This window comes from Eptatretus burgeri, chromosome 7 (assembly GCF_056783735.1).
Source record: "Eptatretus burgeri isolate ZD-2024b chromosome 7, Ebu_testis_v1, whole genome shotgun sequence".
NCBI lineage: Eukaryota > Metazoa > Chordata > Myxini > Myxiniformes > Myxinidae > Eptatretus > Eptatretus burgeri.
In genome coordinates, this window is record NC_140967.1 from 80,812,025 (window position 1) to 80,839,704 (window position 27,680).

General features: G+C 40.0%; 1 protein-coding gene and 1 long non-coding RNA gene across 14 annotated transcripts in view; one reads left to right on the forward strand and one right to left on the reverse strand.

Moving 5' to 3' along the window:
* LOC147023621 (FERM, ARHGEF and pleckstrin domain-containing protein 1-like) overlaps window positions 1–27,680 on the forward strand; it is an 88,898-nt gene that overhangs the window by 52,207 nt on the left and 9,011 nt on the right. For 11 of the 12 annotated variants that reach the window (XM_085889186.1, XM_085889192.1, XM_085889193.1 and 8 more), the window contains 10 exons: window positions 2,208–2,289; window positions 2,409–2,519; window positions 3,228–3,354; window positions 3,671–3,810; window positions 8,188–8,256; window positions 9,836–9,925; window positions 10,153–10,235; window positions 10,427–10,533; window positions 10,763–10,917; window positions 19,267–19,374. In XM_085889186.1, the coding sequence (XP_085745312.1) occupies window positions 2,208–2,289; window positions 2,409–2,519; window positions 3,228–3,354; window positions 3,671–3,810; window positions 8,188–8,256; window positions 9,836–9,925; window positions 10,153–10,235; window positions 10,427–10,533; window positions 10,763–10,917; window positions 19,267–19,374 (1,072 nt within the window). The remainder of the gene's footprint in view (window positions 1–2,207; window positions 2,290–2,408; window positions 2,520–3,227; window positions 3,355–3,670; window positions 3,811–8,187; window positions 8,257–9,835; window positions 9,926–10,152; window positions 10,236–10,426; window positions 10,534–10,762; window positions 10,918–19,266; window positions 19,375–27,680) is intronic. The other variant, XM_085889187.1, reaches the window with a different exon arrangement.
* Window positions 1–27,680, reverse strand: part of LOC147023622 (uncharacterized) — a 78,772-nt gene that overhangs the window by 34,148 nt on the left and 16,944 nt on the right. For both annotated transcript variants that reach the window (XR_015060307.1, XR_015060306.1), the window contains exons 2-3: window positions 10,969–11,032; window positions 8,361–8,480 (exon numbers count right to left, since the gene is read on the reverse strand). This is a non-coding gene — a long non-coding RNA (uncharacterized LOC147023622). The remainder of the gene's footprint in view (window positions 1–8,360; window positions 8,481–10,968; window positions 11,033–27,680) is intronic.

A 27,680-nucleotide genomic window follows, 5' to 3' on the forward strand; every position in this document is an offset into this window, starting at 1 on the left:
GCGGGACCCGAGACAGGGTGATATCCTCCTTCCCCTGAGCATCAGCAACCCCCTCCTGTTTCCCCCCGCGCTGAGATAGTGCGACAAAGGGGGCCCCTTTCCCACCCCCTACCAGACACTGTCCGCGAGGCCCGCGGAGTTGAGGCGCCGCCGCCGCTCTGCGTCTCATCATCAGACGGTAGGCCCGACACGGTCTCGGCCCCAGGCCCGCCTCATCCTTGAGGGTGGTTCTTTTTCTTTTGTTTTGGGTACATGTGTTGTCGGCGCCGTCTGTGAAGTAAAATTGTATAAGTGTTGCCGTGTGCTCGGTAGTCGGATAGATCTGCATTGTTGCAATTGCTTTTTGTGTAATATTGCATTGTCTTCTTCTTTTACATGTGCTTTTGGTGGAATTGTATATGTGTGCTTTCCGTTCATCGCGAAATAAATGTGCTTCATGTTGAACTGTTTTCCCGCTTCGCTTCGTCTTTTCTTTCATTGAATCTCCATCTTGCTTCACGTAAAGGGTTGGTCGTGGGCTAAAACGCCCGATAATTAATCGAACCGTCGAGGCCGACGAATAACACCGCTCGGTTATCCCGATAGTACGGAACGGGTCGCTTAAAGTGGCCCGTGTCCGAAGTCGACCTGCGGCGAGGTGCGATCGCCCGGTCTACACTCCGTGTGGGTACTTAGGTAGGTCGAATTTGGCGAGCAACCCTATCCCACGCGGGGGCCGATTGGCACGATCGTGGTGAGACCGAAAGGTCCACCCGTGACTGGTTCCCGGCGTTAGTCCGAGAGGGTCACGACTGGATTGTCCGTCCGGTGGGCGACGTGCCGCGATTCGAGTTACGTGGCCGTCCGCACGCCGGCGGGCGCGAATCCGCAACAATATATATATCAGAAAATCCGATCTGAATAATGTTGTTTTAGTTAGCCTTGCAGTTTTTAGGAACTCTTCCATGATATAAATCAGCAACTTGCTTAATATACGTTGTTCAAAGTAAATCATGATGGATGTTATATTTCACAATCTCATAAAATTTCTGGAACTCCTCGGACAAAGACGTTTCAAATGACATGGGTTTTATGGTCTCTGGTTGAGTCATTTAAGAGAAAATAGTCGGAAACAGATCGCTGCCCCGATCGCTTCCAAAAATGAAAATAAGGATTGAAGCAAAAACATGTTCACTGTCTATGTGAATATGTGATACATTGTGGTTAGATAGCATGGAAAGATTCCAATTGCACTGAACCATAGTCTGAAACCAGAAGAATGAAGCCTCAGGACTGAGGCATGAGGCCTATCCTTACGGTGACCTTCACGAGGCCCGTCACCATGGGCACTAGCCCATGGGCCACAAGCTCCAAATTTTTTTTGTTGTGCCCCAAATATCTGTTTTAATCCCTTGGCTTCATAACGATTCACCTATTTTTCTATAAGTGTCACTATGATAAATGTTTTATTGGGGGTGGAGGGATCTGAAGTTTGAGGGGGTCCAGGACCCAAATATTTTTGGAAGCTAGTGACACCACTGCCTGTGATGCATCTTGACTCCAACCTTTCTATATTTCATCATCCTTTGAACAATCGCTTTGGTCATTTTGCACTGAACGGAAAACTTATAGGGAAGCCATGGCGATTGTAAATATGACAACTCCAAAGATGTCTTTGGCTTTGCATAGCACCAACATGACAGTCATATGATTTTTCAGGGGACAATTTGCAGGTGGAGTCTGGCCAGCTGTCCAACCAATGGGTGGAAAGGAATGTTGCACACGGACGGATGGACGGACAAACATATTATTGTATAGATTTTGTGCAATCATGAATCAACTTAAAATGAGTACTTACAGTCAGTAATTAAGGTTAATTTTTTAATAAAATGTAAGTCCTTAAATCCTTAAGTTATTTTAAAATACAAATTATTTAATTAGACCACTTCTTAGCCTAAATTGTGATTTTGACAAAATTACCCTGAATGCACAAGTGGGATATTAACTTCATAAGCTCACACATATATTTACGAAAAAGTATTTAGAAATTGAAGGAGTTTTACAAATCCAAGACAGCAGAATAAAACCAAAAATGCAACAGAAAGAAAGGAAAAATAGCACGAGAGAAAAAAAAACAAAAAACTTTCAAGATAGCAAAAGATGAACTTAAGTCCATATTTGTTTTATTCCATTCCTTGTGTTCAAGAACATATCTGAATGGCTTGCAGGGAAGGTCGGAGCAATTTGGGAGCAACTAAAGAGAATCACAGGATTGGGGATGTGTTTCTCAAGAACCTCACCTTGCTACAGGTAAAAGGGCTGTATGCACCAAAAGAAAGGCCTGGGATGCTGTGTTATGATAATTGCAATCCTTGATTGATGTTATATACTTGCATCCAGACAGTTACAATGCATTTATCTCTACCTAGGAACGGAGAGTTGAAATTTCTCAGCTTGGGCATACTTTGCTGGAGTGGCACCAGGAGACTGTAACTCCAGGCCGTCTCAGCATAGCCTGCAGGGACTTTGAGATGGAGAAGGTAGGAGGGATGAAAGAGATTGGCCACTTGTGATGGAGAAAATCAAATGCAGTAAGAAGTATGCGGAAGAGAGTTGGGAGAAGGAAATGTAACTGGAGAAGAAGGATTAATCTACTTAAATTAAGTGTAAAGGAGGAAGGCAGAATGTAAAACAAAAAAAATCAAGTTTTTCATCACCAAGACGTACAAACTGTTATCTCACCCTGATATTGGCTTAACGGTTAAGGTGGCTGGCCTAAGATCTTAGGGTCTTGAGTTTGAGCCCCTGTCGTTTCTTGAAATAACACCAGGTGGGTTGACTTAGTCTATCATCCTTCCAAGATTGGCAAAATTGTGTACCAGCTTATTGGAAATAGGGGGCCCTGCATCAGTGGCACAGTTGTGCTCCTAGCAATGATGCAACAAGCATCTACAGGCTGCATACGAAATAATACAACTATTATCTATTTTCAAACCTACATCTTGACTAGTCACATTGGTGTCACATCAGACCATTGGTTTGGATTAAGAGAAACAATTAAGTCAGCTATGCATTTACTTTCTCTTCTTCTCTGCCCACCTCACAGTTTAACCTCTTTGCCCCCATACTCAGTTATTTTTCTCTTCCATGAGCCTCACCTCCATATATAGGAAAAGTAATTTAATAATGTAGGGTGTTCAAGGTGTTATGCAAAAATTGATGGGAACTTTCTTACCCTTTTCCTTCAGGTTTGCTACCTTCCTCTTTATGTGCTCCTTCTAAAACCTCTACAAAGGCCTATACACTACCAGCAACTCCTCATACGCCTTTGCAACCACTACCCAGCTGACCACCCAGATGCTGAAGATAGCCAAGGTGATTAACTTTTAACCCATAGCCATCTCATGCACATGACAACTGGATGTAATTGCACATTGTCCAAGCAAATAATCATGTGCAAGTGCTGCAGCATAAGTGCACATGTGCATCTTGTACATTCCTGTCATTGAGTGAATGCAAGATGACAGGGTTAAACTGTATTTCAACATAGAGACTCCGTTTTTTACAACTTTTTGTGTATGTCATTTAAAACGTTATGTATGATTGCAATACCAATGATATTATTTCAAAATGGCATTAATGTTGCAATAGATTTATGTTGATTTCTGGATCCCACTTTTGCTGTTTAAAGCGAGCCTGGAAATGGCAACCGAGATTTGTAGCCCTTTGACAGCTGGCCTGCAGCATCTAGAGGCAGTTCTCGCACTGGCTGCCTTGCAAGCTGAACTTCCAGGCCTTCCAGGCCTAGTTGCCCCACACCGTGTATGTCAGGTGAAAGGGAGGGAGGAAGTGGTGTGTGAACAATGTGATTGAAATTTATGGTATAGATTGGCTTGTTTGCTGTTCCCATCTGAAAACATAGCTCATGTAATATTGAGATCTCAGGCTCAAATCCCAAATGCTTTGTTGATTTCTCTGTTGTCTACTTGCATCCTTGTAATTTAAGTGAAAATACATGGGACTGGTAGGATGGCCGATAGGTACACACACTCGCCTCAAAGCTGTCGAGCCTAGGTTTAAAACTCAGCCTAGGTATAAACTGTCATCACAGTGTTTCACAGGCAGGGTGATTCATCAATGTGTGTGCCGTCCCTCGGATGGACGTTAGCCTTGAAACTGGGCACCCCGTCCACCGGAATTAGTTGATATAGGTTAAAGATTTATGCCTGGTGTTGGCTTAATGGATAGAGTGGTGGGCTTGGGATCCTAGGGTCCTAAGTTCAAATCCTGCTTTTCTGTTGAATTAATACCATGTGGGGTTGACTCAGGTCATCATCCTTCTGTGGTCAGCGGAAATGAGTACCAGCTCGCTGGTATCCTGTGTCGGAGCGATGACCTGTCCAGGATTGTGCCCAATAGCCCAGGAGACTGCCTCGGCAGCACCAACACTCTGCAGAGTATGGTCCCAATGGATGGATGGATGGAAGTTCAAGATCCCATTGTGTCCTTCACAAAGAGTTGGCGAGCTATTGCTGGTACCATGGCCAAATTCCAAATTCCTGTACTAACTCCTGCTGGGAAGGCGGTGGCAAACTACCCAGGATAATTTTTGCCAATAAATTGCTTCAGCAGCACCAATGCTCTCTAAATATATATATATATATATATATATATATATATATATATATATATATATATATATATATATATATATATATATATATATATATATATATATATATATATATATATATGAAATGTATTTTCAAATTGATTATAAACACTTTTAAAGGAGTGATCTATTGTAAATAATTACGTGTTTTCACGCTCTACCTTCCCCATTTGTGTGTATTCATATGCCAGATCTGTCCAGGTTTTGTTGTCATGTTTATCCCAGTGTCTCATCTCTTATTATAAACCATTTTATTTGTAAGAAAGCATTTTCCCATCCTTCTCCTCGCATGCGTTTCACTGCCAGGTTCGGCTTGAATCGAAGGATAGTAAATATCCTTCTTGAATAGTAAATATTGAAGCTTCTTCTTGAAGCTTGAATAGAAAATAGCAATCGGCTACTCGTTGAATGCAGTAACTTCACATAACAATGACGGGTGTCTCGTACCCTCAGCCCAGTTGGTTCATGTCATTGAAGGCCATATGACACGACAACATATGCATGAGTGGAGGTGGCATTTTAAATTTCTACTTTACCTCAATTTATGTTTCACTACATTTTTGGATCCCTTTAAGTTGACCTTCTTGAAGCCTGTTAAATTAAATAAAAGAAATACCATTTTAAGCTTTATTTCAATTAATATAATCTTCTTAATGGTGCTTTAGATGTTTACTGATTTTTTTCTCCTTCCATGGACTGTATTACTGTGATCATCAGGCTGAACAGTGTTCACAGCAGTTGCAAAAAATATATTATACACAAGTCAAAATGTGGCAGAGGGAAGTCGTATGTAATATGTGCACTGAGGGGGGGGGGGCAGTGACCGTCTTTTATAGAGCAGAATAGGGTGAGCTTGTATGGTGTACAACCTCCTGTACAGGCATGGCCAAGTCGAGGACTTGTGGCATTTAACACCAACGGCTCCAGAACGACACTTTACATGAAATTGACATCATCACGGGTTCTTTGGCCAGAGAATTAACTGTAGGCCAGGATAGAAGAGCGAGCTCTGGAGCTCTAGTTGAGGGCTGAACACTCTTACAAGGGCTATCAGTGACGGCCTGGAAGATGGTGCCGCCCAAGGGCAGCGGGCCTCCAATGACAGAACCAGCCGTGTATCAGAGTGCGCTACTTGTGGCATAAAAGTCGTGTCCACACATGAGTGCGGCAGATCACCGTGGCCATTCAGAATCTAACTAACCCCCACCTCCTTACTCCCCTCCTTCCACATCACACTTATGTTTCAGTTGTAATGTCCTGCTCTCTTCTTGCATGTGTTTTTGTTTCATCATGCTCTCGCCTAAGAACCCACACAGTGGGTGCAGACTGTCATGTGATAAATTGGTGTCCATATATAAGAAGGGGCAAATGACAAACACTATTGGACACTTTTCGCTTAATGCAAACAGTTGTGCCTGTTATTACGGTTAATGTATGTCTGCGACATGTCTCGTGTTGAAGAACTGCATATCTAGTAAGATCACCATTTCACAGCATTAATTATGAATAAACAAATGTTTCCAGAGATATTATTGTACTGTATGGCATTCTGCTGCTTATGTAAAGAAAGGTAACATGCTACACCAACCCTGTGAGGTTTCTTTGAAAGTGTAGTTTTCCTACTATTTAATTATGCATATTTAGATGAACAGACATGATATTTTGTACTGTGCGGCTGTTGCATTTGTGATCTGTATATGATAATCTTGCATTTAACAAGCAATAATCAGGCTATAATGTTAACTTCTAAAGAACTGACATTGACTACTGCCCTTGTAGGCAGGGGTTATGAAGTATACGAAACTAAAACGGCACTCGGTAGATTGCATACGCACATCAGACTGAACAGTTTAGTGAACAGTTTACTGATAGGCTGGATCTGCATACAGAGCTTAACCATTATCTCATCGGCTTGCTTTTATCACCTACCCAACTCAGCCACCAAGTTTTGTCATAAACTGTCCATAACAGTATGCAATATCATCCATCCATCCATCCATCCATCGGGACCATACTCTGTGCAGAGCGTTGGTGTTGCCAAAGCAGTCTCCTTAGCTATTAGGTACAATCCTGGATGGGTCGCCACTCCGCCACAGTATACCAGCATGCTGGCACTCATTTTGCCGACCTCGGAAGGATGACAGGCAGAGTCATCCCCACCCGGTATGAATTCAATAGCAGAGTGGGATTTGAACTCAAGATCCTCAGATCCCAAGCCCACAACCCTAACCATTCAGCCAACACCAGGCATATTCTGAAATATCATGCTGTGCCTTATATATAGTTTTTGGTGCTCTCAATGGTGAAGAATCACTTAAAAAGTATAGTATCTGGATCATGATCTTCACCAAAATCTAATCAATTCGTCCGGGTCACACACACCCAACCTGTCCTCCAAGTTTCATCCGAACCTTTTGAGATATCCTACTCACAGACAGACAAACAGACAGACAGGGTGAAAAAAACATAACCTCCAAATACCTTCGGTGGCTGAGGTAATAAGACATGCTTTGCAAAAGACCAATGAAGCGGAGAAAGGTAAAGGTGACAGAGAAGTGAAACCAAGGCAAAAGGAAAAGAGAAAATTGCAGAGAAACGGTGAGTTAAAACGAAAGTATAAGCTCTAGCCAGAAGGGGGAACAGAATGTCATTCCCTTTTGTGTGAAAACTTCAAATTGTAGAGGAGGAGGAGATTGGGACCATACTCTGTGCAGAGCGTTGGTGCTGCTTAAGCAGTCTCTTTGGCTATTGGGCACAATCCTGGATGGGTCGCCACTCCGGCACAGGATATCAGCATGCTGGCACTCATTTTGCCGACCTCAGAAGGATGACAGGCCGAGTTAACCACACCTGGTATTAATTCAACAGCTGAGCGGGATTTGAACTCAGGACCCTAGCATCCAAAGCCCACCACCCAAACCATTAAGCCAGCGCCAGGCATAAATTGTGGAGATAAGCATAATAATGTGGTCCAAGTACATTTAAAGTGGTAAAATGCTCCAGGAATTTCAAAAGCTCTTTCCATAAGCATTGAATCCTGTTCTGTCAACCTTGGTTGATGATTTCCATCATTAAATGGAATAACAAATGCCATGCAGCATGCCCACATGTAGATATCCCTTCATTCAAATATGTGTTTGGCTTTGTCTGCATGACACGTGATGGAATGGAACTACAGCGAACCATACAGGTGTTTAGGGCCTTATGCTCACCAGTTTGATCTTCGATTTTGTGTGACATTTTGTGATTTCAAATACTCTGACAATCCATCATATAGACTGGTCTCTCACTTCAGTATAAAGTTGCAAACACAGTTTGTTCTGCCATTGTGATAAGCCTGATAGATATTTCATTGGATCAACTGACATTTTATCCATTTGATAAAACAGACTTTTATAAAATTCTTCCCATAAAGCTGTAAGCCTCACACAAATTGTTTGGTTTAAAACTTTTCACAAAACTGCAAACATTTGTAATTATAAACGTTTGAAAGTTGATCAACTCCAAAGGATGATTTGTGCTTTTGTCTCCTGCAGAAATTAATTCGTGTTGGATGCTTGAACAAAGTGGGGAAAAAAGGTCTACAACAACGAATGTTTTTCTTGGTAAGACTGCATATTTTAAAGTGGTAAACATGCAGCCAAAAGCAAAACTGGCAATATGCAGGTGTAGTGGGTTGGGTTGAAACATGAACCTTGTTTGTACTTACAAGAAGCTTCAAGCAGGTGCCAAGCCAAGGGTGTTTTTCCTTTCCTCAGCAACCATGAGCCATGCCTTGGTAGTGCTGGGATTGTGACAATCCCAGCCCTACCAGCATATGCTACGGAGTCTGTGCAAGTTGGAATTTCCAAGCAATTAGTGTGAAAGCTTTGTGCTTCTTCTTCTAATAACTTCATATGCAGCACATGGCTGCAAGTAACATCATTGGCTGAGGGTGGTGCAGCTATTATGTCACATGCATTGCCATTATCCATAGCTTTATTGATTGATTATTAGGATACTTCACGACCACCTTTGTGCATATTAAGCTAAATTGCATCAATGAAGATGAACATGAAAAAAATTTTTGAACAATATTCCTCATGGCTAGTCGATCATATTTATGAAGTTTTTCATATATTTGTAAAGTGGTTCTGGAGAAGATTTTTTTTTTACGTTTTTATTTTCAATCCAATATGGCCACCAGACCATGTGACTGATGATGTCATAAATTTAATTCTTCGCTCACATCGGGTTGTAGTTCAGATAGATGACGTTTCAGATTTTTCGGACAAGGATTTGGATTCAACCAATTATGGCTGGAATACCACTTCACCGATGACATCATCATTATCACCCTACATACCCCATCAGGAGTTGATGACATATGCCAAGTTTCAAGTTTTTTTTCGTTGAGCGGTTTCAGGGAAAAAGATGTCCAATTTTTTTTCCTTTAATTCAATATGGCTGCCATACCATGTGACTTATGACAGCGGTGCTTGTCATTAAAATATTCTCCATTGGAAATCCCTCCAATGCTTGAAGTTTTGCATCGATCAGACAAGTGATTGTGGAGAAAAAAATTTTTTAAAGCGAAAATATATTGATGAGGACACACACACAGACAGGGGCGTTGCAATAGTCTCGCATCCCCTTCGGGGCGACTAACAAAAACGTCGTTGGTTAGACTGCAGAGGAGCTGTTGGAGAGAATGGGTTAAAGCAAATGTGCAGTAATTCTACTGGGACAAGATACAATTGTTTGGCAAAAAATAAAATGTGAGAAGAGGAGCAACTCACAAAAAGTATTTGAAATTTGAGGTATTTCAACCATTTGTCAACAACTGCAATGTAAATTGTTCATTGCTAAGCTTCCTCATCGACAAGCGAGTTAATGCATAATTAGATTGCTTTGGAATCCCTCCTCCACAACCCCTCTACCTACGTATTATGTACTCGGTGCAAATGATTCAGGGATGCATGAAAACCCCCTTGACTTGGTGCTGACTTTTTGTGCGAACAGAGTACTCGATGCCAAGGTGGACACATCTAAATTTCTGTGAAGTATTCACGCTATTTTGTCTTCATCTCAGGAATTTATAATGAAAGGCACAGGTCAAGTAGATTGAAGGATGGCAGAATCGGTCTTATTCGAAGTAGTCGTGCAATGTGTTTTTTTAAGAGGGTGATTATGTGTTTGTTGTAGTTTTCAGATATGATTGTATTTGCAAACAAAGATCAGACACCTAGCGGCCGCTTCAAAGCACATGGGCGTCTGATGCTGAGAGAAATCACGGTGAGATTTGGGAGCAGTAATTGTAGTTTGGAGGAATTTTTGAAAGGAGGAATTTAATGAAGGAGGTAATCATGGAGTATTGAATGATTGGTCGAGATAATAAGAGTGCAAAAAAAAAAGACATGTAGATAGAAAATATGAGTGAACAGTTTAAAGTGGGCATATTTTGTAACTTACATGCCTTTATCAGTGAAAGTAAATAAGTGAGGTTTTTAACATGTCCACAGCTCAAAGAAGGCAGTGAGGGAATCCCATTGCCTAATTCCTTCATCATGTCCACTGTGAGCAAGAACATTGTTATTTCAGCAAGGTGAGAATATGTCCTATAACACTGATTTCCCTGCGTTTAATGTCTGTGTGTTCAGCTGTAGTCATTGCATACAGCCTGTGAATGTCACGTCCTTTATCCAGGTAAGGTCAATGGACGTAGGTGCATGAGTGTACGTAATGCAAGTTTGCAGTGTTTTTTGCATCACTGAGTACTTTGCTACTTTCTTTCAGCTCACGAGCTGAGATGGACAAGTGGATGGAAGACATTACGTGTGCTATTGGCTTGGCACGGACAACAACTGTTCTTGTTCCTCCGACTCTGGAGAATGGCTTTGATGGTGAGCTATAAGCAATGTGGCATGAAATTATGACCAATTGGAAGAAAAGAGCAAGTATTTTGATCACCCATTTCCATTAGCTTGGACATAAACCCTGTTGCCCATATTAAGGGAGCATCCTAATCTGACCAATGACTTTCCGATTAACAGTCAAATGGTAGACACAAAATGACTGCCTTCTACTCTCCCTCCAAAATTATGTTATTTTGTCCTTTAATCTTCTATTCAGCTTCAATAGAAAACCTGCATCTAGAATCCCGAGATGGGAATTTTCAAGGTTCTTCGGAGGGAATCTTGGCCGGGCAGCGTTCTAACACTCCTGTGCAAGTTTGCTGGCATCGACATACGAGCATCTCCATGGCAGATCTACATCGAGCTACGCAGGTAATGGCAGACACCATGTTTGTCATTCAGAATTAATGATTTTAAGCTCACCTGGAATGTAGTTCTGGGAGCTCAAGGAATGGCGCCTTATCCATAAACACTTGCAACTTCTTTTCTGAAACGACACACACGATTTCGATGAAACGTCACTAAAACCTTCATCACCCGATATGTACCAAAGTTTGTTCATGGTATCAAAAAAAAAAAAATCGGGCCCTAAGGGATTCTACGGGGGGTTACGCACCAAAATAGGTAATTGCTTTCTTCTGAGAAATTACACACATAATTCCAATTAAACTTGACCACAACCTTCATCACCAATGATGCACCAAAGTTTGTTCATGACATTAACAAAATTGGGGTCTAAGCAGGTGTATGGGGGGGGGGGGTGGTTGCTCCCCAAAATATGTATTTGATTTCTTCTCCGAAACTACACACACAATTTCTATGAAACTTGACCACAACACCATTAAGCCAACACCAGGCATGATCCCCATTCTCAACTGTCACTAATAGGTACTCGTTCTGGTGTTTGGTTTTCAAATGTTTTAGCATATTGCATCTATTACAGTGATGAACAATGGCTATTGAACAAAGTGAGCATGCAACTTTTGGACTGTCTTCTTTAACCTTCCCAAAATAGTTCCAAACTGCGCTCTGGACCTTTTGAACGACATGTTGACAAAACTTTATCAGTCGATGTATTGCCTTCCCATCCATCAGCAAAGCAATCCGCACACTTTACCGGCCAACTATATATGCCTTTCTATTCATATAAAAGGAACACGCCCCTGGGGCATGTTTAGTTTGCAAGTGACTTGCTTTTGCTGCTATATTGCAAAGGGGATGCCACAAGGGCATGTTCCTTTTCAATTAATACATTACCAGACCATGTATAACCGGAGCATGCCCAATAGGGACTAAAAAAATTTCTCCTGAAAAAAACACTTATTTCTTGGAAGTAGAATTACTCGGAATCGATGTCGATAATTATCGTTCACTACTCAATTCCTTTTGATTCCATGATTGGAATCAAGTACTTTGGAATCCATCTGCCCACCACTATTGAACACTCAAACAAGCACTCCAACGAAACGGTTGATAAGAAATGGCTGGCTTGGCAAGTGATTAATGATGGGTTATAACAAACACACCCGAAGATACCCAGAGTGTCAAACAATGTCCAAATTGGATAAAGGAACACTTTTTCAGCAGTCCAAACTGCTGCTAAGGTCAATTCTGTAGTTTAAATTTAGAAATTTGTCTCAAGTTAGGCAATTCTAAAGCATATCACATGTGCAGAAATTAAATAAAAGCACAAACACTGGTGTCTCTGAGCGTTTATAAGCATTGCAATGTATCCAGTGATCTGTAGATATCAAGATCAGCTGTTTGATGATATGAGTGAGGAAAGTGGAAAAAAAATTGAATGCATTATCATCAAGAAACCATTATGGCCTGTTGCAAGTCAAGGCATTGTCGAGCAGGCCAAACAAAATGGCTGCTAAAGAACCCAGCAATGTGACAGATGGCTCACCAAGATAGCATGCCACCATCTTAGTAAGATTTATTTATTTTTTTTGTTTTTGTGATGAGCACCCCATAAATTATCTTCAAAGGGGGTGTTTAAATTTACTCCAACACCCAATTTTCATTCCTTTGCCATCGTGAAGTTCTCTTAGTGTGCATGCAAAGTTTGGGGCCACTAGGTTTTATGGTTATGGAGTTATGGAGGAGACACACTGACTGACTGACTGACTGACTGACTGACTGACTGACTGACTGACACTGATACATACTGCCATTTATTATTATGGATGGATGATTTCAACCTCTTCACCTCAAATGACAAAAAGAATGGCAGAAAAACTGAAATTATTGAAGCAATACACTGATGATATTTAAATGGAATTTGGCTTTGATAAGTGTGCAAAGTGCACATTTGTACAGGATAAACCAATAAAAGTGGACAACATAAAAATTGACCTTAAAACAACAATACAGCAGTTAGAAAACGAAGCACCATACAAATACCTCGGAGTAGAAGAGGACCAACAAATATCATCCATTGGGACCATACTCTGTGCAAAGCATTGGTGCTGCCTCAGCAGACTCTGGCTATTGGACATAATCCTGGACGGGCCGACACAGTATACCAGCATGCTGGCACTTATTTTCCCAACCTCGGAAGGAAGACAGACAGAGTTAACCTCACCTGGTATTAATTCAACAGCTGAGCAGGGTTTGAACTCAGGATCATAGGATCCCAAGCCCACCACACTAACGACACCAAATATGTCACAAACAAATGTACAAAACAAGTACCAAATAATACCAAGTGCACAGAATGGAAACTGTAGGATTGGTTGAGTATGTAAGAAAACTCAACTGATTACCAAATCCAATTTGTTTGCAAACACGAAGACAGCAAAACAGAAAAGGTATCGAAGACAGCAAACCTAACCCACTGAGAAAAAAATATTTCCAAAGACAAGTGCGAATAGAAGATATCACTCATGAAACTGAAACAGCAATGAATGATATAATGACAATGACAGCAAAAAAGACAATAAAAATATAGAGCGAAATATCAACAGATATATATATATATATATATATATATATATATATATATATATATATATATATATATTTATTTCCATATGGGTGGCAGAAATTTGTGTGTACAGTTGTTCTGACATGAGTTTGTTTTTGTGTGTGTGTTCAGTCATTAAGCATAACATATCATTCTCTTTACTAACCCCACCTCCACCCCTCACCTTTCTTTTCATCTATCTCTCTCTCTCTCTCTCTCTCTCTCTCTCTCTCTCTCTCTCTCTCTCTCTCTCTCTCTCTCTCTCTCTCTCTCTCTCTCTCTCTCTCTCTCTCTCTCTCTCTTTGCATCCCTCCCTCCTGTGCTATAGCAAAGTTTGGTGAGGCATAGCTCTCCCACCTCCCTCCACCCCTATATATGCCTTTCTATTCATATATATATATATATATATATATATATATATATATATATATATATATATATATATATATATATATATATATATATATATATATATATATATATATATACACTGACAATTGGGAGAACAACAAAAGAGCAGGAAGATATAAAAAATTCATTGGACAGAATGAGCATAGAAAAACAAGGCTCAATGGTATGGCTAAGAAGAGGTCATCTCAACTGTGAAGGAGAACTAATTATTTTAAATGCCCAAGACCAGGGACATGACATGATTGGCTTTAAGTAAATGGCAGGGCTAAGTCAATCGGACAAGTGTAGATTTTTCAAGGTAGAAACAGAAAGCATGAGCTACCTCCTATCGGGATGTAAAAACGTCATGTCAGAACAGCTTTACACACAAAGGCACAACATGGTATGTAGGGTAATCCACCAGCACATCTGCAAAATCTTTGATATTGCAGTTTCGGAAAACTCATGGAAACATGAACCAAAAGCAATCATTGAAAACTGCTGAACCAAAAGAAAAAACATGAACCAAAAGCAATCATTGAAAAAAGCAATCAAGTAATGCTCACGTACCGGATATCATACTTGGGTACAAAAAAAGAAAAAACAACATTACTAATTGAGGTGTTAGTACCCAGCAATTTTAGCCTAAACAACACAGGAATTAAGAAAATGACCAATACCAAGACCTCAAAAATGAAGTGAAAAGATCTTGGAAACTGAAGAGTACCAAAATTATTCCCATGATAATCAGAGCAGTGAGAATGATTAAGAAGAACCTCATGGGGATCATAAAAACCATCCCTGGGAATATTACTACAAACAAATTTCAGTTGGAAGTTATCCAGTAGTGTAGTAGATAGTAGAAAAATCGTGCAAATTATGATACAAGCATCGAATAAAATTTGGCATTTCTGTTCTGCAGGGCTTTCTGATCAAATCTGCCTGATTGGCCATTTGAAAATCCAAATTTTGAAAAATAAAATAAAAATAAAAAAAATTTGAAGTCACAGCTGGCTGAAATTCTTGAAGCACAAGTGAACATCCCAGACAGAGAACCAAGGGGAGATGCAGTCATCATTGATGGCTCAGCACTTATCAATGCCCTACCTCCACACACTTCAAAGATATTTGATGACTATGCTAAAGAAGACATCATCTCAAAGGTGGAATCCTATGGTGCCAGGTACGAGAGGGTGGACGTAGTGTTTGATGTGTACAAGAAGTCAAGTCTGAAGTCCGAGGCAAGGTCGAAAAAGCGGCAAGGAATCAGAAGAAGAGTGACAGGAACCAGTAAGACCCCAAGTAACTGGAGAAGCTTTCTTCAAGATGACAGCAACAAGACTGAGCTGTTTTACTTCCTTGCGGAAAAGATGTGTGAAGCACAGACGACAAGCACAGTCATTGTCACAAAAGGAGAAGATGCCATTAGCAACACAAGGAAGTCACTGGATGCTGTGTCTCCATGTTGTCATGAAGAACCTGACACTCGAATATTTGTACACGCCAGGGATGCAACGACGGATGGTAGCAAGTCCATTATAATTAAGGCTAATGACACGGACGTACTAGTCATAGCAATATCTGTACTGCCATCCTTACAGGAACTAGGTCTTGAGAACTTGTGGATTGCCTTTGGCCAAGGAGCCAAGGCACGATGGATTCCAGTCCATGAGGTAGTTTCTGCAATAGGGCCTGAGAAAACTAGAGGGATCCCATACTTCCATGCGTTCACTGGATGTGACGTCATGTCTGCCTTCCATGGTAAAGGGAAGAAAACTGCATGGCAGACTTGGAACGTCTTTGATGATGTTTCTGAAACATTCACCAATCTCAGCCAGCATCCAACATTGATTCGTGATCTTGACTTTTTTGAAGTTTTTTTTTTTCTTCAAATTTTTCAAAATTGGGATTTTCAAATGGCCAATCAGGCAGATTTGATTAGAATCCCCTGGAGAACAAATGTGCCAAATTTGATGCTTGTATCATTTGCACGATTCCTCTCAAAAATTGCTGTTATCTGCCCCACTACAGGGATCAGTGACAATCCTGAAGAGAACCCTCAGAACAAAATTATGAGAACAAGAAAACTTCACAGTTTGGTCCATGAATCATGATCCCTTACTGAAATGAAGGTGGCTACTTCGAGATCTGGGAGGACACCAAATCCACTTTCTGAAACCTGCATATGTAGATAACAATTAACGACACACACTTCTCCTTTTACCAAAATATGAAAAAACAATTCTCAGCCCTAAGGGATCACGACAGCCGATGCAGCTCCCACTCCCACCCCCTCCTCCCAAACATGATTGATAGTAAATATCATCATTTTAAACTTACTGTACTCTGTGCATTCACAGGCCCCAGATATGACCTTACCATCGGTGTTAAAAAGCAACCAAACCAGATACGTTGTCCCCCTCTTGGAAGTCTACCTCAATGTTGGTAATGACAGCATTGTCTTTCCAATGGAAGATGTCTACTAAATAAATCACGAAGCCTGCCATGTACATCCCACAAGGTTCAAAGTCCACTCACTGGCAGCAATTTTTGAACGTTTGGGTAGAACGCGCCATTCTATGAACCTTCGGGCTTTGCACTTTGGGTCACGTCTTCAGGAGCTTGCCGTACAGGGAGCTGGGAAGCTATCAGCTTTTTGGGCAAGTTCAGAGAGTTCCCCAACTCTTTCTTTATACAGTGGCACACCCCTTTCTCACAGGTACGTTTCCAAGTATTTTTTGCTTCTTTTAGAAGCTCTGTGAGCCATTTTAGGTAACAATCCTTATCTGGCATGTATGTTACACTTTATGGTGCTCCGAACACCACCATTTCAAAGAGTTTGTGTGCAAGTGCACCAAGCATTCTGGGACGGATTACGTCATTTCAAAAGTTGCATATTGCAGAATAATTAATGTTGGTGTCCAAAATGTGGAAATAATCATTAATTCTCACTTGAAATTCAATAAGGCCTAAAAAAAAATGGTGAGTTTCCAATAACCCGACTTACCCCAATAATTCCTGCCGAGGCCAATTTACTTTTTTTGTGAGGGCTGACTTCTGGACAGCCATTTTATGCCTGCTGTGCGTGGCATTACTGTGAGCCATTGTTGACCGCTGTGGTCTCAACAGAGAAAAATTGGTGGCTCTTTATTTCAGTTAAGGGGTCAGAAAGTTTTATCGACATTTTACAAACATTGCACCACCCACCTGTGACACATCGATGGTGTCTTGTTCAAAGTCGGAAAATGGACCCTGGATAGACATTCCCGACACTGACAGAAGTCATGGCTGCCATGTTGAGATTTGGTATTCGTTTTTTTTCACTTAAAGTGCTGATGTAGTCACCAAGACACACAAGATGTCAGACCTACGAGGTCTGACATCTTGTGTTGGCTTAATGGTTAGGGTAGCGGGCTTTGGATCCTAGGGTCCTGAGTTCAAATGCCGCTCAGATATTGAATTCATACCAGGTGGGTTTAACTCAACCTGTTATCCTTCCGAGGATGGCAAAATGAGTGCCAGCTTGCTGGTATACTGTGTCGGAGTGGCGACCCATCCAGGATTGTGCTCAATAGCCAAGGAGACTGCTTAGGCAGCACCAACACTCTGTACAGAATATGGTCCCAATCTCCTCCAATGAGGTCGACATTTGACATACTTATGTTTGGCGAAAAACGGCAACCACCAAAAAACACTAAAAGGTACGTTGTGAAGACGAAGATGAAGAAGAAGAAGCCTAGTGTGAACATCGATTTGAAATCGAAAATGAAGTGTAAATATTCGTTCTGAATATTTTAAAATACAGAACTGACTTTCAAGAAAATGATTTTAAGCCAGTTTTGTTGCAAACTAAGAAAAATGACAAGATCTTATCATTATCTCAGTTTCGTGTGTGCCTTTAATAGCATGTACTATAAACTTTGATGGGGGAGGGGTTAAGGATAGGCTTATTTATACCCCACAAACAGTATACACATTTTATTTTATACCAGCAAATATCACCTGTCACTTCACTGACAGGAATACAGGAGAGGAGGGGGGGGGGAGGAAGAGAGAGGGGTATCTGTGGGGGTGTGGATGCATAACAATTGCTCTGTTGTCATAGTATGCAGATTAAATTAAAAGTGCATTAGTTGGGGGTGGGGGGCAGGTTAAAGTATTTTGAGGAGTATATACTTTATGGATTCCCCCAACAGGCATAATCTAGCATTTTTGTCAACTGGAAACAGTCAAATATCTGAATATACAATATTTTCAGGGATGATGAATGGGAGATTAGTATTCTTCAATTTCTTCATATATTCTGTTGAGCCATGTTAATGATATGTTGTCTTTTTATCACTGCTGAGACCAGCTTCAATGCTTAAAGGAAACTGAGCCGATATATTAAATTGGTGTCATTTAATCCTCTGACTTGTGTACACAATACTATTTTACCCCCAATTTTGTATCTCACGATGGACATGTTAAAGTTCATAATTCTATATCTTTTCAAATATCAATGTACCGGTTGGAAAGATGTAGAATCTGAAATACTGTACTGCTTCCATTTAAACATGTCAACCCCCCCCCAAAAAAAAAACAACCCTACCTACCCACCCCATTTACTGAGCAGCATATTACCAAAAACCCAACATTTTTGGGGGGTTAAGGTGGGTATCAAAGGAACCCTCATCTCTCAGATCAATCTACCAGGTTATTGTGGTGAAAGTGGGTTGTGAAGTTCTAAATCATCCCCAATATAAGTCCAGACTTGTCAGCTTGTGATTTTTTTTATCTTTGGACAACTTTGGACTAAATCTGAGTGGCATTAGGTTTAGAGATGATGAAGATGTAAGAGAATATCATGAAATGGCATAATTATCTCAAAGATTCCTACACATAATTCATAAAAGAATTAACAAATTGACAGGCTAAGCGCATACATGTAGCAGGGGCATACCTTAAGATGAAACAAGTTTCATTAATTTCCCTCTCCTCTTCAATTTGTTTTTGGAATAAAAAGTCCACATCAACTTTGAAATACTCTTGTAGATATATGCATAAAACATGAAAGTCAATGGACAGATTTCTTCAGCTTGACTTATAAAATGTGTAAGATAATAAAGAAAAATTATCTTTTGTGAAAGAAAATAAGGATTGTTTTATACATTTTCATTCCAGCAGATGGAATTTCTTTGCTTTTAAACCCATTTAATACCACCCAGATCGAACTGCATAGGGGATGTGGAAATGCTGTAAATGAATATTTTTATGCACTGACTACTGGGGAGTTTATCAACTGGCTGTGAAATTGCTTAGTAAAGGAGAAAGAAACCTATCAATAATCTGTACAATACTGCTGTTGTTTTTGTTTTGTACAGAACCAGCTTTCTGGCTATCTCCTGCGCAAGTTTAAGAACAGCAGTGGCTGGCAAAAGCTCTGGGTGTCTTTCTGTAACTTTTGCCTTTTCTTTTACAAGAGCCATCAGGTATGGTGGAGAACAGGGGTGCCTTAAAATTGCATGTTAAAATGAATTTCAAAGAAATCTGTTTGAAATTGTGGCTTGAAAGTGTCTCTGTCTGATGTTTCAATCTAAGAAATGAGTGTGATGGTAGATTTCCACGGAACAACCCCTTGTCTGATAGGTTGTGTGTCAACAAGATAGCTAAATTGAAGTGTGATCACCCCTGAGCTGTCTCGTTACCTTCACCACCGAAGGTGAAAGGAGGTTGTGTTTTCACCCCTGTTTGTCCGTCTGTTTGTCTGTGAGCAGGATATCTCAAAAAAGTTATGGATGGATTCAACCAAAACTTTGTGGAGAGGTTGGGTGTGTGACAAAGATGAATTGATTTGATTTGGGTGAAGATCCAGATGTGGAATGGATGCTATCATTTTTAAAGTGATTCTTCAACATTGAGAGAGAAGGCCATAAAGGATGTATCACGTGATATCTCAAAAAGTTATGGACAGATTCAGAGAAAACTTGGTGGAGAGGTTCGGTGTGTGACAAGGATGAATTGATTAGATTTTGGTGAGGATCCAGATCCGATAATTTTTTTAATTCCCGAAGTTATTCTTCACAATTGAGAGATAGAGCTCAAACGATATATAACATCATATTTCAAAAAGTTATGGACGGATTTTGGACGAACCTTAGTGGACAGGTTAGGAGTGAGACAAGAACTAATCGATGAGGGTTTGGTGAGGATCCAGATCCAGATACAAGAATTTTTCAGTGATTCTTCACAATTGAAAAATATGGCCAAAACTGATATATTGCACAATATCTCAAAAAGATGTGGATGGGTAATGACAAAACTTAATGGATGAGATGGGTACTTGACAAGAACAAGCGGATTTGATTTTGGTTCAGGTCTGGATGCAAAACCGGCCTATCAGTGGAGTACAAAAAAAACTGTAAACTGTTCAGCCTGGCAGACGTATGCGCTCTACCAAGTGCCGTTCTAGTTTTAGATTTGTCCCCCTGTGGAGTCAAATAGAATAAAAATTGCCATTGTGATGATAAAATAGAGTAACGGGGACCACATCTCTTAACATGCGTTCTGAAAAGCAGTCTGCATTCAGCTTATGGATGTCAAGGATTTGGGTATTTTTTTTCATATTTTTTCGAAAAGAGTAATTGTTTAGCGAGGTAATGGTAACCCAGAAAACTGTATTAGGGATCATCTTATTATACCTTGTGCAAATATGGCAATTTTGATCTCACCCCATCCAAAACCTTTACAATTAATTAATTCGTCATTTTAATAATTAATTTTAGCAACACAAATATTGGCCATTTTATTCCACCTATTACATTCTTATCCATCAACATAATCTCTTGTTTTCATCTTGCCTTCCTCAACACAGTTGTTATGGCCTTTCACCACTGTAAATCCAAGATGCCCTGACATGCTAAATGCAAATGCAGGCAAAAATCCATCCCTCTACCAACCACTCTTTCCATGTTCCATTATGTCATCACATTGCTAAAACATGATTTCAGAGTCCTTTTAACAGAATTTGGCTCTTAATGGAATCATTTTATAAATTCTCCCTGTCAAGGCTGGCATGTCTTTGGCCCCATCTTATTCCTAATCTTCATCAACGATCTCTCTGACTGGAAAATCCTCTGATTTGTTGATGAAAAATATTTGCTGATGACTGCATCCTTTGCCATTACATCCCTCATACTTCAGATGGGCAGACAGCAGCCTCTTCCCTCTATTCAGAACTTGATGAAATCACAAGCTGGTCAAACACTTGGAATATGTCTTTCAATGCTGATGAATCACTCACTCTCATTCTCTCCGAAAGGACCACCTGGCAAACCCTCACATCTACGTTCTTCACAATCGTCTTGAAGAAGTTCAGTCACTCAAAGCATCAGTGGCACAGCCACACCCCCCAAAATTATGCAGACAAGCAGCCACATGCTGCATTCGAATAAATAAATAAAGGCACGCAAACTCTTGGGTTTTACTATCAGCCATTATCTTTCTTGTGCAAACCACATTTCAAAGTTGGCATCCAAAGTCAGTTGCTGCCTGGGCATCCTCCATCATGCAAAGTCCTTCCTTTTGCACACCTGAACTCTTATCCACCGACAAGGCTTTCATTCACAGCTTGATAGAGTACTCTTCTCACCTCTGAGCTGATAGCCCCTACCTCACACCTTGCTCAGCTTGACACTGTTGAAACCAAGGACTTCAAGATCATTGGAATCTCCAGTGATGAAGCCAAGTCTATGGGCCTATCACTTTGCCATCGCAGACATTCGGTGGTCTCTCCTTCTACCGCCTCATTTCTGATCCTCCACCATTTCTGTACTTTCCCCCCTCCCCCTACCCCAGGGTTCTGCAAGCCGCACGTCATCTACCAGCAACCCCTTTCTGGTGAAACTCCCAAAATCCAGAATCACTGCTCACCTCCACGCATTCGTTCCTCTTTTGTTTTCCCACCTGTGGAACCAACTTCCACATTCTGTTCAATCTCATTATTCCCTCCAGTTCTCCAAAACAGATGTTCACCACCACCTCAGCTCACTCCCCATTCAAAACCATGATCTTTTCTACACACATTAGCCCCTCTCCCCCAATTTCCACCTCATTTGTAATTTCCAGTTTTGTCTTTCAGAGAGTTTACTTCTGTATCCATCTTGTCCACCCCCTGCATCCTCCTCCTACCCCTCATTCTTACCCGCATTCCTTGGTTGTCCATCTCCGTATATTTTGTCCCTCTGCTCTGCTGTTGGTGTCCCCCCCCCACCCCAAACTCTCTTTCTGATGTTCCTTTTGTACGGTTGCATACTGATCTGTTCTATGTTCCAGATTTTCCCTGAGCCTTGACTTTGTATCCAAAAAAGATTTTATCATGTTTGCAGCAAGGTCCTAAAGATGGGGTTATGCTCATCTCCTATGGAAACGTGAGACAAACTTAATCCCATTTCATACTTCAAGGGACAAATCTGCCTAGTTTTGATCCAAAAATATACAGTATAGACAAAGCATCCAATGTCAACGATCATTCAACGAGACAATACGCATACGTGTGGATTAATCCCAAAGTCTCAGTCCATTATTGCATGGTCCAGACTCTTCTCGTTCACGACAACATGATCCATCTGAAGGTTGTCATATGGAATGCTTGTTATGACTTTGATCTTCTTTGAGGGTATCAACTTGCACACTTTTCTCACATTAAAACCTTCATAAGTTTTAATAGCCGAGTCTGGTGCTCCCATCGACCCACCCATTGGTGATAGTGAAGGGCGGTGTGTACAAAGGGTAACTCCATGTGGCCTCACTGGAAGCCCACAAGTAAGCCAGCCGCTCTTACTGGATTCCCCAAAATATTGAGTAAAGAAGAAATGTTAAATAATTGTCTGCATTGTGCAAGTTGAGAGAGCAAGTTGTAATTAAGTGGCAAGTTCAAGGTGACAGTGTGAGTATAAGGGGTCCTGAGTTGGGTCGAGCTTGTGTTGATTGGTTTTAAGTGTGGGGCAGTAACCGGAACAAAGTATAGGTAATGTTCCTGTGGAGGGGCATGGGATGGTTTGTTCAGATGGATGGATCATGGGTTGTGGTCAATTGAGTATGTTATTGTTGTGCCATTGTTGTAAAGGGATGGTGGTGATGTGATTGTAAAAAAATTTCTGAGATGTGTTTAAAGATGGAGGTGGCACGTTTTAAAACATGTTATTGTATGTTGCTGGTAATATATTTTTGTGTCTGAGAGGGGGTGGGTGATTGGACAAGTGGTGACATGGGTGTCCTCACATTCGAGTGGCATCAATGAAGTGTGTGCTTCTGCTATCAAGGTGGTGTTGGAGAGGAAATATTTTTGTTTTGTAGTGGAGATTGTTTATATCAATGAGTTGGGTGCAGCCTGTGATGGTTTTGTGTATTTTTTTGTATCATTTGAAGTTTTAACTTCATCCCATATTTTTTGGGGATATGGTAGGAGTCCAACTTAGGCTAGCATAGTTCATAGATTATGAACTATTTGTAAATTGTGGTTTGGGATTATTTTTGTTGACCAAGCTTGTTATTGGTTAACAGTTTTAGCATGTTGAGTTTTTGATCGACTTTAGCTGGAATTTCTGGCACGTGTTTAGTGGAGGTCATGTGAGGTCACATGTGGTTTCAAGTATTTCAGGGTTTTCATTTGGAGTGAGTTGTTGGTTGTACAAAGCGGCCACAAAGTCACTATGCACGCAGTTAGAATTTAGTTTGAATTTATCTGTATGCTTCCCTCCATTCTCCACACAAATTTTAATTTTTCTCCATGTTCTTCTGGACATCTTCTTCCATGTTGAGGGTTAGAGGTCATAAAAGCATCCTCTGACAGCTGTTTTGAGGTCGTCAACTGTTGTTAGGTGGAGATGAGAAATTTCCTCTTTCACAATTGCCCGAAGCGAGTTGTCACATGTTAAGTCCAGACTTTGAGGAGGCCACGCTGTCCCAGATCCACATCCAATCCATTGTCTACTGAATTCGTCATCGAGACATTCTCTAACTGTGAGAGCATAATGTGCTGGTGCATCATCTTGTTGCAGAAAAACTGAAGATAGCAGGATAACTGATTCTTGACATTTCTTTCTCTTGTAGCTTTGGAACCAACCAAAAATATATATTTATAATGGCACTCACAGCAAACACCCCTCCTCCCTTTTCCTGCCAAATATGATTAATATAAATATCATCATTTTAAACTTGTGCTGTACATCAACAAGCGCCAGATATGACCTTCCCATCGGTGTAAAGAAGCACAGAGGTTTAGTAAGAATGCACACATCTACGAACCTTCAGCCTTTCAGGGCCCATATCCTGGGGAGTTTTTGCAATGCTAATGATGTCCATCTTAAGCAAAGAAGTCTAAAAGAGAAACCTCTCGTAATGACATCAACTTTTTGGATGAGTTGATTAGGAAGTTCTCCAATTGTTTGGTTGTGTAGAGGCACACTCACTTTCTTGGAAGATACGTTTATAATTACTTTTGGCTTCTTAAAAAGTTATTTTAGTTGTTTCATTCTAAAATCCTTATCTGGGAGGCATGAAATATGTTCAGGCCTCTCCAATTTACATTGTTACTCTGGGGTTTCTGTGCATGCACGCCGAACAAGCTGGGGCGGAATCCGTAATTTTGAAAGTCGTGTGTTGCAAAGTCTCTTTTTTAAAATGCAAAACAGTATGATGGCCTTAGATTAGTTTTTCCTTTAGATTTTAACTTTTGACAGCTATTGATGACATAATTAGTACATGGAATTTTTAGATGATATAATTTATTTGGGTGAAATTCTTCTTTAACTTTTGAACTGCTTATTCACGAAAAAGAAATACAAATTATTTTTTATTGAGTTTTAGAAACCGGTTAATGTTCACATTACTCTGGCCATAATAGACATTTAGAGGTTAGGACATACTCATCATCATCAACAACATCATGTACCAAATTCTATGCAGAGCATTGGTGCTGCCGAAGCAGTTATTCAGTTACAATTCTGGGCGGGTTGTCAGTCCAGCTCAATAAAACAGGGCAGTAATTTGGAATTTGGCCTTGATGTCAGCTATAATTTGCCTACTCTTCATGAAGTACACCATGGGATCTATAACGTCCACCAACCAATACCGGAACACTTTTATCCAATTTATCATCCATCCAAGGGACGGTACACACGTCGAAGAGTCACCCTGCCTGTGAAACACTGGGACGACAATTGTATAGCTGGGCCGAGATTCAAACTCAGGATAGACTACTTAGAGGTGAGTGAGCATACCTCTCAGTCGAAGCCATCCCACCAGCCCTAGGACATATTAAAACTGCTATACCTTCCAGCCATCCAGCACTATTTACTTTGTGAAGTCTCAAATCAATTAATTAATCAATGCTCACCAGCAAGTACAGCATACTAAAGTTCAAAGTTGGACTCCATGACCATAAATCCTTGTTTATGAACGTTGTTGAGGAAATATTAATTATTTTGGGGGGTTATGGCAGTAAAATTCTTGGTGGAAGCTCCTTGTGGCACTCATGCTGTTTGAAGTCAGATCCTGGAATTTGATTGATGAAGCTAAGTATTCCATTATCCATTGCACACTGTATATTATTTGGTAGGTATTGAGGGAAGGTACAATTTTGGGGGCAATTCTGCCACTGGCAATCTTGTTGATGCATATTTATAATAAAATGTAGCAAAGAGGAGGCCACAGCATGCTTATGTATGGCATCAAATTAACTTTTCTGTCTCTGGTCTTTCAGTTTGGAAGATATTTTGTGCTGTTGATAGAATGCGATTAGACATCTCATTAAATTTGAACCTAGATAATCACAGGGTATAGTAATAATATACAAGGGACAATCATGGTAGGATTGCAGAGAGAAAGAGATCTCCGCAGTTCATTATCATGACCACCATCAAAAAAGGGGCAATGTGCAATGGATTGTCACAAGTTTACATTAATCCCATGTTAGACAGCAATGTTCTTGTATTATTTGCTTCATCAGCAGAACAAAAAAATGATCAATATGAAATCTGTGAAAATAAATACTTTTTTTAAACAAAAGGACATCATGAAAGTAAGGGTGCTGAAAAAACATTAAAAACCTCCATTGGCAAAGATGGAAAGAAGTAAAGGTATGTAGTAGAAATAATGTAGAAATACAAGGATCTCCATGATAGCGACATGAAAGCTCCAGTGGATAAGGCTGCTAATAATTTTGTTGTGGTTTGTAAAAAGTTTTCTGTCGAGGTTTTAATAAGAGAGTTAAGCATATATATGGTTACTTTCACAAGTATAGAAAATAGCACATATGTTCATTGTCATAAGTCACTCCAAGATATTATCTCTGAGCATCAGGAAGTTTTAGTTAATAATTTCAATATTAAATGTAAAGAGGTAAATCTTTGGATTTCTCAGCTTTACTGGATCCCGAATCTTCATAAGAACCCGTGCAAGTATATGTTTATAGTGGGTGCCAGGCAGTGTTCCACCAAACAGTTATCAGTTATCGTTAACTGAGGCTTGCATGTTGTTAGGGAACAGTTCAGGAAATATTGTTCAGCAATTGAGAAGAATTCTAGTATGAACACTTTCTGGAGCATTCATTCTTCTTTAGCATTCTTAGATATGATTAGATGCCTCAATATCAAGTCAGTTGAACTTTTTGATTTTTCAACTTTAGATACAAATTTGGATTAAGTACTCATGACGGATTCACTCTTCAAAGTAATTGACAAGGTTTTTAACTCTTTTAATAAGTTTTTTGTGTCATGCTTGATAAAGCATTTTTTTCTAAAAAACTAAATACTCAAGTTTTCATTGTTTTGATAAGCAGAAGTTTTTACGGATGCTGAATATGTTCTTTTATTTAATAATTTTCAGTCCTTTTGTGGGATAATGTTTCAACAGGTTAATGGTGTTCCCATGGGTGGGAATTGCAGCCCCCCTAATAGTGGATATTTTTCTTATTTTCTGTGAATTTTCATTTATGCAGAAACTGATGGAGAAAAAAAAAATTAGGATTAGCTTAAATATTTTCATATACATGTCGTTATATCAATGATATTTGTGTGGTTAACTATAATTTTTCTGATAGGCAGTTTCACAAGATTTATTCTGATTGCCGGATTGCCAACAGGAGTGGTAATGATTGTACAGTTGCTGCATATTTGGATGTGTTGGTTAGAGTAGGACAGAATGGCTTTAGTACAAGTGTATATCATAAAGTTGATGATTTCAGTTTCTCTGGAGTCTTTCACACCTTTCCAGGTAGCAATGCACCAATTAGAATGGGTTACAATATCTTTTCATCTCAGCTACTTTGGTTTGCAAGAATTTGTTCAGTAAAGGATGATTTTATGGAACATGCTGAGAAGGTTTTTTCCAGAATTTTAAAAAGAGGATATTTGACTGATTGTTTGATCATGTCTTGTGAGAATGTGTTTAGACTCCATCGTCACCTTTTATTTAAGTTTGGTTGGTATTCATGTGACCAAGTTCCGATTGCAATGCATTTGATAGAATAAAAATAAATTAATTATTTTAGTGAGGTTAATTCTTTAATTAATTTATTTATTAATCATATATATCTATCTATAATTCCAGCAATGTGTGTGTGTGTGTGTGTGTGTGTGTGTGTGTGTGTGTGTGTGTGTGTGTGTGTGTGTCTGTGACCGCTGTTTCTCGACAACCACTGGTCCGATCTAATTGAAACTTGCCAGGTATATTGCTGGGGACCTGAGTATGTGCCTTTTCAAGGTTTGATATTAATTGGACAAGTGCTTTCCAAGTT